This window comes from Stomoxys calcitrans, chromosome 4 (assembly GCF_963082655.1).
Source record: "Stomoxys calcitrans chromosome 4, idStoCalc2.1, whole genome shotgun sequence".
In the NCBI taxonomy this organism is placed as follows: domain Eukaryota; kingdom Metazoa; phylum Arthropoda; class Insecta; order Diptera; family Muscidae; genus Stomoxys; species Stomoxys calcitrans.
In genome coordinates, this window is record NC_081555.1 from 54,136,202 (window position 1) to 54,153,048 (window position 16,847).

The 16,847-nt window shown below is 39.2% G+C and overlaps 1 protein-coding gene across 2 annotated transcripts in view; it reads right to left on the reverse strand.

Annotated features, from left to right (window-relative positions):
- The window catches only part of LOC106092835 (potassium channel subfamily K member 1), a 96,118-nt gene that overhangs the window by 15,513 nt on the left and 63,758 nt on the right, over window positions 1–16,847 (reverse strand). For both annotated transcript variants that reach the window (XM_059366684.1, XM_013259763.2), the window contains 3 exons: window positions 3,159–3,299; window positions 2,879–3,088; window positions 2,603–2,806 (listed from right to left, as the gene is read on the reverse strand). In XM_059366684.1, the coding sequence (XP_059222667.1) occupies window positions 2,603–2,806; window positions 2,879–3,088; window positions 3,159–3,299 (555 nt within the window). The remainder of the gene's footprint in view (window positions 1–2,602; window positions 2,807–2,878; window positions 3,089–3,158; window positions 3,300–16,847) is intronic.

The following is a 16,847-nucleotide window of genomic DNA, read 5'->3' on the forward strand; positions in this document are numbered from 1 at the left end:
ACTTCTGTTGAAGCTGGAAGTACGATCAGGTTTCCCGAAGATCAAAACACCCCGAAAACGCTGAATAAGAAAAAAGCTCCCCGTTTTCAAGTAACTTGGGAAGACCAAGGCCACACCCATCGAGATAGGGCAAGATGGTTGCTGAAAAAGGTAAGCAGCTGCCCTCTTACGCCAGAGTGAACAGGAAGCTCAACAGAGGCAAGCTGACGTATGCAGTCATCGATACCAGAGGTACATCCAGTAGGATTCTACCAGATCATCGGTCCCAAGTGGAGAATCTGGTTATGGAGTGGATTTTGGAATATGTGTATATATATATATATATATATATATATATATATATATATATATATATATATATATATATATATATATATATATATATATATATATATATATATATATATATATAGATAGTTTGTTCCAGGTTTGTTCTTATTTGTAATTCTTCATTTGAAAAATTTTTTTAATTTTTTGTTTTAGTTTTTATTGTAGCTTAATCTATTCTCAACCAATACCCAAGCGTTTTGAGGCGCTAGATGGATGCTATCCCACTGTTGTATAATCTGCTCCTCCTATGTATCATAGCCGCAGTGGCTGTCTCATACCTAATCTGCATGTCAATGGGTCGGACTTCTTCAATAGTCTCCAGTGCCTTAGTAAGAGGGGTTCACAACGCCCCAACTTGGAAAGAAAACATGTTCTCTCAACCTAATGTAATTACCTTACGTTTCCGACACGGGATAACTATGAGCAGTACATAGGCTGGAACTTTGAGCTCCTTTGTCTAGTGTTCATTGTTATCACGAAAAGCTTAGCTGGAGCTACCGGGCGAGGTTGTGGATAGTGGAATGCTATATACGGAGTAGCCCTGTTCCCGCGGCGATCGGTCCTTTATAGCGGAACGAGCTTGCTTACCTATAGGAGATACACGAGGATCGCCACCTCCACATATTGACATGTGGCTACAACAACAACCTTGCATTGCACTTCATTACCGTCGCCGTTCACCAAACAATTGGGACGTAATAATTATGTAGAGCCAGATTATTTTTGTATTAAGGCCACATTCGAGCCTATGCCCAACATATGATCCAGTTCAGTTTCCTATCCAAGATCACTACCAAGCAATTATCCTTCTTTGTCGCCTTGAGGAAAGGTGAGGAAATGTAGGTAGTATCAAATTGGGTTACAGTCTTTTCAGAACAAAGTCGAATGCCATTTCCAAGACCCATTCGCCCAATTTGCATAGCTGATTCAGACTTCTACCACGGGTGGGTTCAAAATCCTCTTCAATCAGGATCCGTATAAGACTATTTATGGTGGTCACCCGAAGGAGTGACGATAAAATGCTTTCTGGGCGTATCCTTATGTCATGGGACCCACAAATTATTCTCCAGTTTCTTAGCATATAACTTATCCATTCCCACCCGTTAGAGGTCTAAGGATTGGAGCAGCTTATCGGTCCTTACATTGTCAAAAGCAACTTCGATGTCAATGCATACCGCCAAAGTGTACATCTTGGCATCGAAGAATTCTTATTATTTATGCGGCACCTTGTGCAGGGCGGTTACCACCCATCTTCTTTTGATATGTTGAGAAATTTGTTGGGCATCGTACTCCTTATCATTGTGTCTGCTATATGCTCCATGATTTTTTTATTAGAAAGACTTTATTTGCAATGTTAAGAATTTTCACCACTATCCAGAAGTTTTCTTGGGTTTATTTCCTTTCTCGAAGTGGGCAAATATCTTCGAAAGGACTTACTATTGCAGTCGTAATCTTATTGACATGCCGTCAATGTCTTCAATACTTGGACAATTAAATGCTTCTTTTCCAAGACTTCCTGTGAGTAGCCTTCCGAAATTTGTCCATTTGGTTTTGGTCTTAGTTCGGAATATTATAGGCTTCGGTGCTGTTCGGCAATTGTGGCAAATCACGATATATCTTAATGTATGAGACTACCACAGATCTCTAAACGAGATGGCTGAATAGTTCAAAGTTCCCTTGTTCCACAGAGGAATATCCCAGGGAATTGTAAAGTAGACGAGTTTGCGAGTCCAGGTACTAGCTTACACATTCCAGGGGAACTGGAATCTGTGGGTAAGCCTCTAGCGACATGTTAGCTAAGTCTCCAGGATTACAGCTGGTCACAAACTGGGGGTTGTGAACACTCAAAAATTATGTGGCCCAATTTAGATTTGAAGAGATCTACCGCTGAGCTACGCTGGCTAGAACAGACATCTTAGTCATTGTGTCCGTCACTGATTGGACGAAGGTTGCAAGTAACGACTTTTGCAGAAGCTGTGAGAACGTCGAGGAAGAAGAGACTATAACACATATGCTGTGTGTGTCTCGCATTGGCAGTCAGAAAGAGTCCCATTTTAGGTTCTCATGTCTGATTTAGTGGATCTGGACGGTTGAGCGAGCGTTTAGAGCTAGAAGACATCTTCCTTCTCCTGTTTCTGTGATATCACAATGGCCAAAAACGATTTAAAAAAAAATCTAACCTAAACTAATGTATGAGAAGAAATTAATTGTATGCTAAGAAATAAATGTGTGCTTAAATGATAGGCATTATTTCATTGTATTAACCACTTACCAAGCACTAAATAAGCCGTAATAAGCATTTTGTATAGCGAACGATTGTCGATGGACACCCCATCGCCGGGTATATAGTCGCCCAAGCCAATTGTAGTTAAGGATATGAAACAGTAGTAGAAAGCATCCAATATTCCCCATGAAGGTTCCAAATATGCAAAAACAGCAGTAGGTATGGCAAAGAACAAACTAGCCACAATTATAACTGAAATACATGATAAAAGAAGGTATCAATTAGTAAGACATACCACTCTCTCCACCGCTCTCTACAACTTACCCACAATACTCAAGTGTATCACACGAATATTGAACGGCTGATACAAATGTCCCAAACGAGAGTTGAGTTTTCCCAAAAGCCAATTGGCAGGAATTAATAGCTTCTCTACCATGGCACTGAGCAGGACCAAAGTCAAGGGGATACCAATGGCCGCATAGATCATGCAGAAGATTTTTCCCGTCTGACTGAGAGGGGTTACATGACCATAGCCTGTGTGAATTATTTGGGAGAAACACTACAATTATCATATGCTGAAAATTAGATCATAACTAGAACCTACCAATTGTTGTGATGACGGTGCTGGAGAAGAACAATGCCTGTCCGAAGCTCCAGTTCATTTCGTTTGTGGCATTGCGAAGTGGAGATATGCCACGATCGTTGGCTGTTATAACGGCTTTCAGGAACTCTTCCAAATCTTCATCTGCAATAAAAATTGCCATAATTTTAATTAAAATTATCTTTAGTTTTGTTTGCCCAGCAAAAAGAAAAAATATTTTATACAAATAACAATTTTTAATTGAAATTATCTTTTAGTTTTGTCACATATGCTAATCGAACAATCGTTTGCCCAGCAAAATAGAAGAAACCCTAAAATTTTATAAGTTCTTTGCTATGCTATTCTTTGAATACAAAGCATCGAATTCAAATGAACTTGACCTATTCGAAACATCAAAAAAAAATTAGAACAAGTAAAAACGTGCTAAGTTAGGCCGGGTCGAATCTTGGGAACCCACCACCATGGATTCTGATAGAATGTGGGAGCTATATCTGGTTATAGACCGATTTGGACCGTATTTGGCGCAGTTATTGGAAGTCGTAAGAGAGCACTATGTGCAAAATCGGACAAAAATTGAGGCTTATAAGGACTCAAGAATTCAAATCAGGACATCGGTTTATATGGGGGCTATATCAGGTTACAGACCAATTTGGGCTTTACTCGACATAGTTATTGAAAGCTATAACAGAAAATTATATGCACAATTTCAGCCAAATCGGATTAAAATCACGGCTTCTAAGGATTCAAGAAATCAATTCGGTAGATCGGTTTATATGGGAGCTATATCAGATTCCAAACCGATTTGGGCCGTTCTTGGCACAGTTGTTGGAAGTTATAACAGAACACTATATACAAAATTTTAGCCAAATCGGACAAAAATTGGGGCTTCCAGGGGCTAAAGAAGTCAAATCGGGGTATCGGTTTATATGGGAGCTATATCAGGTTATAGACCGATTTAAACCGTACTTAGCACAGTTGTTGGAAGTCATAACAGACACTACATTCATAATTTCAGCCAAGTCGGCCAAAAGTTGTGGCTTCCAGGGGCTCAAGAAGTCGAATCGGGAGATCGGTTTATATAGGAGCTATATCCAAATCTGAACCGATATGGCCCATTTGCAATCCACAACGAACTACATAAATACGAAGTACCTGAGCACAATTTCTAGCGGCTAGCTTTTCGCGTTCGACCGCCAACAACCTGAGGAAGTTGTGGATGATACGGGTGTCGGTTCATCTCTGAAATGTAAAGACTCTCAACTCCTAGAACGTTCAGCGGCGATGAGCTAGAGAATTGAAGTTTTCAATTAAAAAATTAATTGATTCAATATTTTTTTTAATTGAATCCTCAAATATTTTGCTATAAAATGTGATTAAAAATTTTTATCTTTTTCAATTAAACAATAACGGCCTAGTTCACTAGCTTTTTTTCTTTTTTTTAATCCATTCATTTACCAGTTCATTGAAAACAGCTGTTTTTATTGAATTAGCAGACGAAACGAGTAACAACAAGTAAAATCTAGCTAAGTTCGGCCGGGCCGAATCTTATATACCCTCCACCATTGATCGCATTTGTCGAGTTCTATGCGCGGTATTTAGAGAAACATAGAATATTGAATAAGAACTGTTATGCTTTTGGAGCTATATCAAGTTATGGTCCATAAATGAATGCTGATTGACATTGTAGAAGTCATTGTGTAATATTTCAGTTCATTCGGAAAAGAATTGCGCCTTGTAGGGGCTCAAGAAGCAAAATCGGGATCCAAATTCGTGTTCCATGAGTAATACATATGTGAACCATGTTGCATGGAAAATGGGGATGAGCTTTACAAAGCGCGCTTTCCGCAAATTTTTTAATATAATATATGCACATTTTTAATCAAATTTTTAATTGATCCAATTAAATAATTAATTGGATATTTCGCAATTTTCAATCATTGGTGTAGTTGGATCAATTAAAAAATTAATTGGAAATTTCAAAATTATTCAATCCTATTTCTAATGAATTGCAATTTTTTTAATTGAAATTTTTGCAATCACCTTTTTCAAAAACTGCAGTTGATATTATCATTTTCGTGAATTAAGTCGTTTCAATTAAAAAATTAATTGGATTAAATAATTTCGCGATTGAAACCAATTTGTATTTTTTTTTTCTGTGTACAGCAACGAACATTTTAAAAACAATGTTTATTTCTAATTAAACGCTTTATACGAAAGGAAAGTAGAATTATTTTCTTTAATATTGTTTTATTTTAAAAGGTATAAATCTTTCTGTCTGATAAATGAATTTCCATTCATAGAGAGAATTATAATAAATCATAGAGAGTAACGCACTCCTACAATTTAATTTTTTTTTGTGCACAACTGGTCTGTGTTTATATGTTCCGTAGTTATAAGCACACAATCCAACACAAATTGATTTTTATATAAATGACTAGCCGAACCAGGCCCGCTCCGCTGCGCCTTCTTTAACTCTCTAATATCTTTTTGGGTTGGGGACACTTCGCCCTGAATGCGGATATCGAATTCTTGCCATTGTAGCCTATGACGCTGAACGCGTTCGAATCATGGCAAGAACATCGGACAAAACGTTGTTTATCCCCTCTTAATGTTGGCGACATTTGCGAGGTAGAATGCCAGGCATAGTTATTTAAAAAATTTCCCGCAAAGAGGTGTCGCACTGCGGGACGCCGTTCGGACTCGGCTTTAAAAAAATGTCCCTTATCATTGAGTTTAAACTTGAATCGGAAAGCACTCATTGATGTGTCAGAATTTGCCCCTTCTCGGTTCCTGGTGGTAATGTTCTTCCTTAGGGTAATGTTCTCATTAGAGGAGGGATGGCACCTCAGACTTTTCGACTCAAATATGTATATCAAATGCGTACTGCACTTCCAAATCCCTTTAACTTGAGCCCCATATTGACATGGACAATAAAATGAACCCTTTGGAGGGTGTTTTGGGGCTGGGGCTGACATCGGCACTTTGCACTGAAAGTACCCGCTGGGTACTTGCACCCAAATTTTAATAACATTTTCGAGTCTGGTTTCCAATACTTTTCATTTTATACCCTTGTGCCCATCGGACCACTTTCGGATATGGGTGGCGTTTTGGGGGTAAGGGGGAGGGTCCGCCCCCACGGTATATCTAAAAATTATAATTCCAGACAAAAGTACACAATCTATGACAATTTTAAGAAAATCGGTTCACTCAAGTATCATATATAATAATAATGGGTCTAATGGCGTTTTTGAGGGGCGGTGTAACCCCCTTTACTTCGATCTGATTCTGTATGCCAGATTCGAAATGTACTCCCGAATAACTTTCATTTGAGCTCCATATTGAAATGAACGTCCAATATGTCTGTTTGGGGGAGTTTGGGGGTTGGATCGGCCCGATGGGTACTTAGACTCAAATTTTAATACCATATTTGTATTCTACTGTCGAATACCTTTCATTTGATACCTATATTGCCCCGATCGGTCCACTTTTGATTTTGGGTTGCGTTTTTCGCATAAGCGGGAGGGTCTGTACCCCTTCTGATACGGAAAAATTATATAGTCTATGTTTCCTAATGTGTCCATCTTGGGAGTTTTTGTTGGGGTGGGGTGACTCCCTATACTTCGACATGATTTTGTATGCCAGATTCGTTACCTACTCTCGCATACTTTTCATTTGGTACCCATATTGTCCTTATCGGTCCACTTTTGATTTTGGTTGGTGTTTTTGGGGTAACGGTGGAGGGTCCGTCTCCTTCGTTATCAATAAATTATAAAGCCTATTCCTACTTCCTGACCATATTCATAATTTACTTCCGAATACCTTTCATTTGAGTCCCATATTGTCATTATCGTCAAATAAACCTATTTTAAGGGGTTTTGGGGCTGGGGCGGCCTCCCAGGTACTTGGACCTAACTTTTATTATGAAATTCGTATTCTACTCTTGAATACCTTTCATTTGAATCCCATATAGTCCCGGTCGGTCCACTTTTATTTTTGGGTAGTATTTTGGGGTAAGGGGGAGGGTCCGCCCCCTCCCGATATCAAAAAATTATATATCCTATGTTTCCTTTCAGACCAACCAACACAATCTGTGAAAATTTCAAGGTAATCGGTTCAGCCGTTTTTGAGTCTATACGGAAGAAACACACAACCGACAAACAAACAAACAAACACAAATTGAATTTTATATATAAGACTAGCTGACCCGGGCCCGCTCCGCCTTCTTTTAATTTATATGGAACAAAAGTTTCCTTGGAATATTTATTTTCGACAATTAAAGATCTTTTAGTGAAATACCATGCTACGAAAATATATATCTCTTGACTAACAGTTTAACAATATATTTGCCTTTATCTGAATCCCATATGATCTTTATTGGTCTACGAATGTAAGTTTGGGTGTAAGGTGTACTCCATTCTTTAAATACTTCATTTCAGCCAGATATTCTCATGATGTCTGATTTAGTGGTGTTTATGGGGGTGTATCTGGGGGACCACCTAGATACTTGGCCCTAAAAAAGTGTCAGCCTCGTGCTCTTCTCTCAAATACCATTCTCAAATGCCATCCTGTAAACTTCTCTTAAGCCAATGGCAATATGGGGTTTAAATCCATATTGCCATTGGCTTAAGAGAAGTTTACAGGATGAGGCTCCCCCAAACACATGGCCCCAAAATAGGTTATCAAATTCGTTTCCTAATCTCAAATACCTTTCATTTGAGCCACATATTGGCATGGTTGAAAATTTTTTTCCCTTTGGGGGTATTTTGGGAAAGGGGTGATGCCCTAAATACATGGCCCTACATTTGGATATCAAATTCGTATTCTACTCCCAAATACCTTTATTTGAGGCCCATATTGCGATGGTCACTAAAAAAATTCTTGTTTGTGGGGTATTTTGGGTATCAATTTTTGCGAAAATGGGTATCAATTAATGCTCTACCCCCCAATTTTTTGGTGATTAGGGTGGTCCCCCCAAACACTAAGGCCCGGAAAATATATCAGCAACGTACTCTATTCTCATATATCTATATATCATTTATTTGAACCCCATATTGCCATTGCCCTCAAAATTGGATACCAAATTCTTTTTTCTAAACTCATTTAAACTCCTTATTGCAAAAGTCAGCAAATATGTATGGGGTATTGGCCCTAAAAACTATGCATATTTAGTTCCACTCTCTTTAAGACCCAAATTGTCTTGGTGAGCAAATACGTCATATTTGGGGGTTGTTATGGTGGTGGGACGTCAGCTAATGTTGATATCATATACGTGGTCTACTCCCACATACCTTTAATTTGAGCCTCATATTTCCATAGTCGGCAAACATGATCGTCTTGGGGAGTGTTTTGGGGGATGGGCGGCCACTCAGTGAGTTGGCCTTGAAAATATATATCGGATTCGTGTTCCACTTTAAAAACCCTCTTACTTGAACCTCATATTGCAATAGTCAGCAAATATTTACTATTTGGGTGGTGTTGTGGCGGTGGGGTGGCCCCATAGACACATTTCCCGAATATTGATATAAGATTTGTGTTTTACTCCCAAAGACCTTTCATTTGAGCCCCATGTGGCTGTGGTCGTAAATGTGTCCCCTTTGGGGGATGTTTTGGTGAGAGGCGGCCCCCCAAACACTTGGTCCCATATTTGGATATCAGATTCGTATTTTACATTCAAATACCTTTTATTTCAGCCCCATATTCCCATGGTCAGTAAATAAGTCTTGTTTGGGGGTGTTTTGTCCCACATTTGAATATCAGATTCGTATTTTACTCGCTAATACCTTTCATTTGAGACCCATATTGCCATGGTCGGTAAATATGTCCCATTTAGGGGTGTTTTAGGGCTTGGGGTGGTCCCCCTAACACTTGGTCCGACAATTGGATATCAGATACGTTTTCTTATAAATAAATACCTTTCATTTGAGTCCCATATTGTCGTGATTGGTCTAAATATATGTTTGGTAGGTTTTAGGGTAGGGCAGCCCCCCTAGGTACCCCATCCGAAATTTGGATACCAAATTGTTATTTTTAGGGAATAATATGAGAGCACACAAAATTCTGGCGTTTCTGAAAATTGGGGTAAGGGAGAGGGTCCGTCCCCCTTCAGATATCAAAAAATGTAGTACCCTATTTTCACCACGGGGTCATTATGCACCATCTGTGAAACTTTCAAGAAAATCGGTTCAGCTGAGTCTATAAGGAACACACAAACATACAAACAAACAAACCTACAAACAAACACAAATTGATTTTTATCTATAAGAAGATTGGTTGGATTAATGTAATTTATTTATCAAATTAGTTGATTGCATTTTTTTCGATTAATCAAAAATTCCATATTTTTTAATGGTGGTTAATGTGAAGAAAACCAACTCCTTTTGTTTTCTTAACGAATCTAATTTTGTAATTATTATTAGAAACACGTTATCATATTTGCGTTCAATTAAAACTTCCACGCTTTATATTTGCAATCAACCAGCCCATTATTGCGACAACAATAAGCTTAAACAGTTGCTTAAATAGCTTCAGTTAAATGTTCATGCCTTTCAATATTTGAGCAGCTGGTAGGACTAGAATAAAATTCTATGAATAATTTTGTATTGTATTTTGACAAAGGGTCAATTACAATTACCATATAATATTCTTACCAATTGACAGAACAGGCTTTTTCTTATAATTTTACCAGTTACTCCTGTAAATGCTTGTAAAATGCTTCCGAGATATACATTTTTTTATGAAAAGCAAAGCATCAAGGGCGTATGTACAAATAGTGCACCAAAATTCTTTTATTACAGTGTAGCTGATATGAAAAGCGTTACCATTTTTAATTACCACTTTTTTTGGGTGTAAAATATTTTTTATATAAGTAATCTAAATTTCAGAATCCATTCACTTTGATTGTCCGCTACCGTTGATTGTCTGCGACTGCGGTTGCAGCTACTCCGTATGGAGCATTCCACTAATCGCAACCTGTGGACGTGCCCGGTAGCAGATTGGACCTCAATGCTCCAGCCTGTGTGGTGCTCACAGCTATCCCGTGCCAGGCCAACATTGTCTTTGTGATTTGTAACGGTACTTGCAAGAACGAAGCAAAAATATGGGAGCTTTATCTAGTTATAGACCGAACTGGACCGTACTTGACACAGTTAGTGAGAGTCATAACAGAGCACTATATGCAAAATTTCAGCCAAATCGGATAAAAATCGCAGCTGGTAAAGGCGCAAGAAGTCAAATCGGGAGATCGATTTATATGGGAGCTATATCATGTTCTTGACCGCTTTGAACCGTACTTGGCACAGTTGTTGGGAATCATGACAGAACAGTATGTACAAAATTTCATGCAAAACTGATGAAAATTGAGGCTTCCAGGAGCTCAAGAAGTCAAATCGAGAGATCGGTTTATATAGGAGCTATATAAGGTTCTTACCCGATTTGGAACGTACTTGGCACAGTTGTTGGAAGTCATAACTGAACATTATGTGCAATATTTCGATATGGCTCATTTGCAATCCCCAATGACTTACATCAATATAAAATATCTGTGCAAAATTTCAAGCGGCTCGCTTTACGCGTTCGACTACTATTGTTATTTCGACAGACGGACGGGCGAACGGACGGACACCCATCACCTCGGGTAAATGTGTAAATCATTGTTCGTCATAAACCGGTAAAAAATGCATAATTTATGCACCCATTGCAACTATATCGATATATGGTTCGATTTGAACCAAATTCGACACGGACATTGCTTGGTGTATTAAATACCAATCACTGTTCAATTTAATGGAACAAAATATTGGTCTTTTTGTCAGCTTTATCTAAATATAAACCGCTCTAAACCATATAGGACACGGATGTCGAAAAGCCTAACATAAGTCAAACATGTGTAAAATTTCAGCGAAATCGGATAATAAATGGGCCAAAACTTCAAATCGAGAGAGGTCTATATGGAAGCCATATCCAAATCTGGACAGATCTGGGCCAAATTAAAAGAGGATGTCAAAGGGCTTAACAGAACTCACTGTCCCAAATTTCAGTGAAATCGGACAATAAATGCTCCATTTATGAGTCCAAGACCTTAAATCGGCAGATCGGTATATATCGCAGCTAAATTCAATCTGGACCGATCTGTCGAAGCGATTCACTGTCCCGAATTTCGGCGAAATCGGACAATAAATGCGCCTTTTATGGGCAGCTATATCCGATCTGGGCCAAATTGAAGAAGAATGTCGAAGGGCCTTACACAACCCACTGTCCCAAATTTCAGCAAAATCAGATGAAAAATGCGCTTTTTATGGCCCAAGACTTTAAATCGAGAGATCGGTCTATATGGCAGCTACATCCAAATCTGGACCGATCTGAGCCAAATAAAGGTAATAAGTCGAGTGACCTAACACAAATCGGACAATAAATGTGGCTTTTATGGGACTACGACCTTAAATCGGCAGATCGGTCTATATGGGCGCTATATCAAGATATAGTCTGATGTAGGCCATCTTTGAACTCTGCCTGCCTATGAACAAAAAAATATCTGTGCAAAGTTTCAGCTCAATATCTCTATTTTTAAAGACTGTAGTGTGATCTCAACAGACAGACGGAGAGAAGAGCATGGCTCGATCGTCTTAGATTTTTACGACGATCCGGAATATATATTTATATATATATTTTATAGAATTGGAAATAGATATTTCGATGTTTTGCAAACGGAATGACAAAATGAATACATCTCCAACCTTCGGTGGTGGGTATAAAAATTTCACTTTTAACAAATTCCACTTTACAGAACGTCTTGTTGATTAATTTGAAATGTTGGTAAGAATGTGCAGTTTAGGTCGTATATGTATTACCTGCCCGTTTCTTCCCGACATTATGAAACTTGAAAAAAAGAATCTTATCTCTGGTCCAAATTTATGAAATTTGTCCAAACTGTATTGTTTTTGAGTGTTTGAAAGTATTCCGTGTTTGTTTTTTATACCCACCATCGAAGTTGGGATATATCGGACTATATCTTTACATAGGCCCCATATAGAACGATCTCTCGATTTAAGGTCTTAAGCATATAAAAGTCGCATTTATCGCTCGATTTGTCCGAAATTTGTCACTGTGAGTTGTATTAGGCCCCTCGATGTTCTTGTTGAGTTTATCTTAAGGGGATTCATATTTGGATAAAGCTGTGATATAAGCCGATTTCCCGATTTAACCACTACATCCCTACGTTCTTGAACCCTTTTTATTGCTCGATACATTACATTTTTCACACAATTTTGACGAAATGTGGTTAATATATACCCGAGGTGGTACGTTGCCAAACTTCAGCCCTGCTAAACTTAATGCCTTTTTAATTTGTTCGTTCCTTAATGAAAATTTTTTAAGTGCAAACTATGAACATTTCTTTCACAAATGTGTAATTTTGAAAATTTGGTGTCCAAAATAGTCCTTGGTAGAGCTGGAACTGGAATTCGGACGATACCGCTATGTGTTTGCTATGTCAAAACATGAACCTATCCTGATAAATTTGGTTTGCACATTTGCTGTCCTCTGAGAATCCAAAATGCCAAATTACCGCATTAACTGCAGAAAAAAAACCGTCAAACCTATCAAAATAAGTGAAATCGGGCTGTACCGCTATATGGGGCTATATCAAAGCATGGACCTATATTGATCATTTTTGGTTCGCATATTTTTTGATCTTTGAGAAGTCAAAATGCCAAATTACAGCCACATTTGCTGGGCAATACGACCAAACCCTTCAAAATAGGTAATATCGGGCGGTACACCTATATGGGGGCTATACCTATATCGGATCGATAGCTTTATTATAAGCTAGACCTCTGTGGAATGTGGTGAATTTCCGAACTTAGTGTTCCCAAAATAAAAAACAATATTCCCAATTGAGCAATTCGTTAACTCCCAAAATGATGGAGCGCACGAAAATTTGAGTCTACGAACGGCCACCTGAAGTACATTTCCATCTCAGCTGATGGTTTAGACAGCTGTGACCGCCGATGTCCGCTCTCAAATCGATTTCATCGAGTCTGGCGTCGAAGTAAATGCGACATATTGGGAACACATTTTGGAAGCTGTGGAAATGTGTGCACTCAAACATTTAGGTAGCGTAGACCACGAACGTGCTAACAAGGCTCGGTACCGTCACGGTCACATACAGTACGTGTAAACCAAAAATCATGTTCCGCATTTCATTTCGTCCATACAGTGCTTGTCCAATTTGCCAGGGACTCTCTTCCATTTGCCTGGATTCGCTTTTTGACATCGATCAATCGTCTTTAAACAAAATCGGATAAAAACTAAGGCTTCTAGGGGCTGAAGAAGTCAAATCGAAGGACCACTTTATATGAGAGCTATATCCAAATCTGAAGTGATATGACCCATTTGCTTTCCCCAACAACCCACACTAATTGAAGGATTTGTGCAAAATTTCAAGCGGATAGCTTCGTCGTTCGACCGCTATCGTGATTTCGACAGACGGACGGATATGGCTAGATGGGTTTAGAATATCAAGATAATCAAGAATATATATTTTATGGGTTTGAAGATAAATATTTCGAGGTGTTAAAAACGAAATGACTTGATTAGAACACCCCCATCCTATGGTGGTGGGTAGAAAAAAGGCATAACAGCATTTTTGCACAAGGGCATAAAGTTCTTAACCTTTTCTTATCTTCACACCGTGAAAAGTATGAAGTCAATGTTCTTGCACCTCTTGGTAACTCGGATAACAGCATTGTTTCGGCTTCTTTTTATACCCTCCACCATAGTTGAACTAGCAATGTCAGTCCGTCTGTCTGTCGAAAGCACGCTAACTTTTGAAGGAGTAGAGTTAGCCACTTGAAATTTTGCACAAATACTTCTTATCAGTGTAGGTCGGTTGGGATTGTAAATGGGCCAAATCGGTCCATGTTTTGATATAGCTGCCATATAAACCGATCTTGGGTCTTGACTTCTTGAGCCTCTAGAGGGCGCAATTCTCGTCCGATTTGACTGAAATTTTGCACATAGTGTTTTGATATCGCTTTCAACAACTGTGCGAAGATTGGGATTGTAAATGGGCCAAATCGGTCCATAACCTGATATAGCTGTCATATAAACCGATCTTGGGTCTTGACTTCTTGAGCCTCTAGAAGGCGCAATTCTTATCCGATTTTATTGAAATTTTGCACGTAGTGTTTTGGTATCACTTCAAATAACTACGCTAAGTATGGTTTACATCGGTCCATGTTTTGATATAGCTGCCATATAAACCGATCTTGGGTCTTGACTTCTTGAGCCTCTAGAGGGCGCAATTCTCGTCCGATTTGACTGAAATTTTGCACATAGTGTTTTGATATCGCTTTCAACAACTGTGCAAAGATTGGGATTGTAAATAGGCCAAATCGGTCCATAACCTGATATAGCTGCCATATAAACCGATCTTGGGTCTTGACTTCTTGAGCCTCTAGAAGGCGCAATTCTTATCCGATTTTATTGAAATTTTGCACGTAGTGTTTTGGTATCACTTCAAATAACTACGCTAAGTATGGTTTACATCGGTTCATGTTTTGGTATAGCTGCCATATAAACCGATCTTGGGACTTGACTTCTTGAGCCTCTAGAGAGCGCAATTATCATCCGATTTGGCACAAATTTTGTACAACGGCTCCTCCCATGGGCTTCAACATACGTGCGCAATATAATCAGAATCGATCTATGGCTTGATACAGCTTCCATATAAACCGATCTCCCGATTTCGCTTCTTGTGTCCCGAATCGGACTATAACTTGATATAGCTGCTCCTCCGTCCTTATTCATTATACTTTGTTTGACTAAAAACAGATACTGCGCAAAGAACTCGACAGATGCGACCATGGTGGAGGGTATATAAGATTCAGCCCGGCCGAACTAAGCACGCTCTTACTTGTTCGTATTCAGCTCTTCGTACCACTTCCGCTCCAGTCCCGAAGCGGTCAGTTTTTAAATAAAAGAAATCACGTTGGGCTGAGCTCAACGCATTCTTCCAGCACTTTGCTTTCTTGATGACAATATAAATGCTGCAGCTGAGATGATTGAACGCATAATATCAATGGGAAGGAAGGCATTTATACGACAAAAGTTTGTTTAACCAGACAACCAGGCAAGAACTTCGTGTGCTAGGGTACTTAGACATGAGAAATTTCTTCACGAACACGTCTACGTGCCGAAGTTATTGCTTCTCCAAGGGGCAGAAAGTGCTTTTGGTCATTTGTGAAAAGAGTTAGGGGGAACTCATCGGCTATCCCGGCTCTCGTCAAAGATGACTAAATATTCACTGACCCGGTTGATAAGGCTAACCTACTGGCTGAGATGTTTGAGGGAAATTCTTCCTTGTCGGAAAGCGATCAACCACTCCCAACGATTAAGAGCGTATCGAGTTTGATGCCTCAGATATTCTTTCGAACACGTGAAGTCAAAAGGGTTCTTGCGGCTCTTCTGATGAATACAAATTAACCGCAGGTGTACCACAAGCCAGTAATCGGCTTGAGCGCACAACAAGCCGATTACTGGCTTAGCTGCAGCCTCTTTTCAACCTAACCTAACCACCAGGCTCTGGCCTTTCTCCCTCTCTTTTTATACACTCCACCATAGAATGGGGGGTATACTAATTTCGTCATTCCGTTTGTAACTACTCGAAATATTCGTCTGAGACCCCAAAAAGTATATATATTCTTGATCGTCGCGACATTTTATGTCGATCTAGCCATGTCCGTCCGTCTGTCTGTCGAAAGCACGCTAACTTCCGAAGGAGTAAAGCTAGCCGCTTGAAATTTTGCACAATTACTTTTTATTAGTGTAGGTCGGTTGGTATTGTAAATGGGCCATATCGGTCCATGTTTTGATATAGCTGCCATATAAACCGATCTTGGGTCTTGACTTCTTGAGCCTCTAAAGAGCGCAATTCTCATCCGATTGGACTTAAATTTTGCATATAGTGTTTTAGTATAAATTCTAACAACTATGCCAAGTATGGTCCATAACCTGGTATAGCTGCCATATAAACCGATCTGGGATCTAGACTTCTTGAGCCTCTAGAGAGCGCAATTCTTTCCCGATTGGAATGAAATTTTGCACGACGGATCGTCTCATGACCATCAACATACGTGTTTATTATGGTCTGAATCGGTCTATAGCCTGATACAGCTCCCATATAAATCGATTTCTCTATTTAACTTTTTGAGCCCCCAAAGGGCGCAATTCTTATTCGAATTGGCTGGCATTTTACACAGGTCTCCAACATATAATTTAATTGTGGTCTAAACCGGATCATATCTTGATATCGCTCTAATAGCAGAGTAAATCTTTTCTTATATTATTTTTTGCCTAAGAAGAGATGTCGGGAAAAGAACTCGACAAATGCGCTCCATGGTGGAGGGTATATAAGATTCGGCCCGGCCGAACTTAGCACGCTTTTACTTGTTCTTATTTTCATTGACGATCTTCTGAGTAAGACTTCGAATCTAATCTACTCCTTTGCGGATGACACTAATCTCTGTCAATCATATTCATTCGACCATAGGCCGAGTCTCCGTGAGATTGGAGAGAGGAGGCGGATTATGGATGATACACTCTGTCAGGACCATTTCTGAGTGGGGTCGAATGTTGCCGTTTGTTGTATCACAAACGATTTGCTGACTCTTTACAATCGTCAATAACTATCGACTG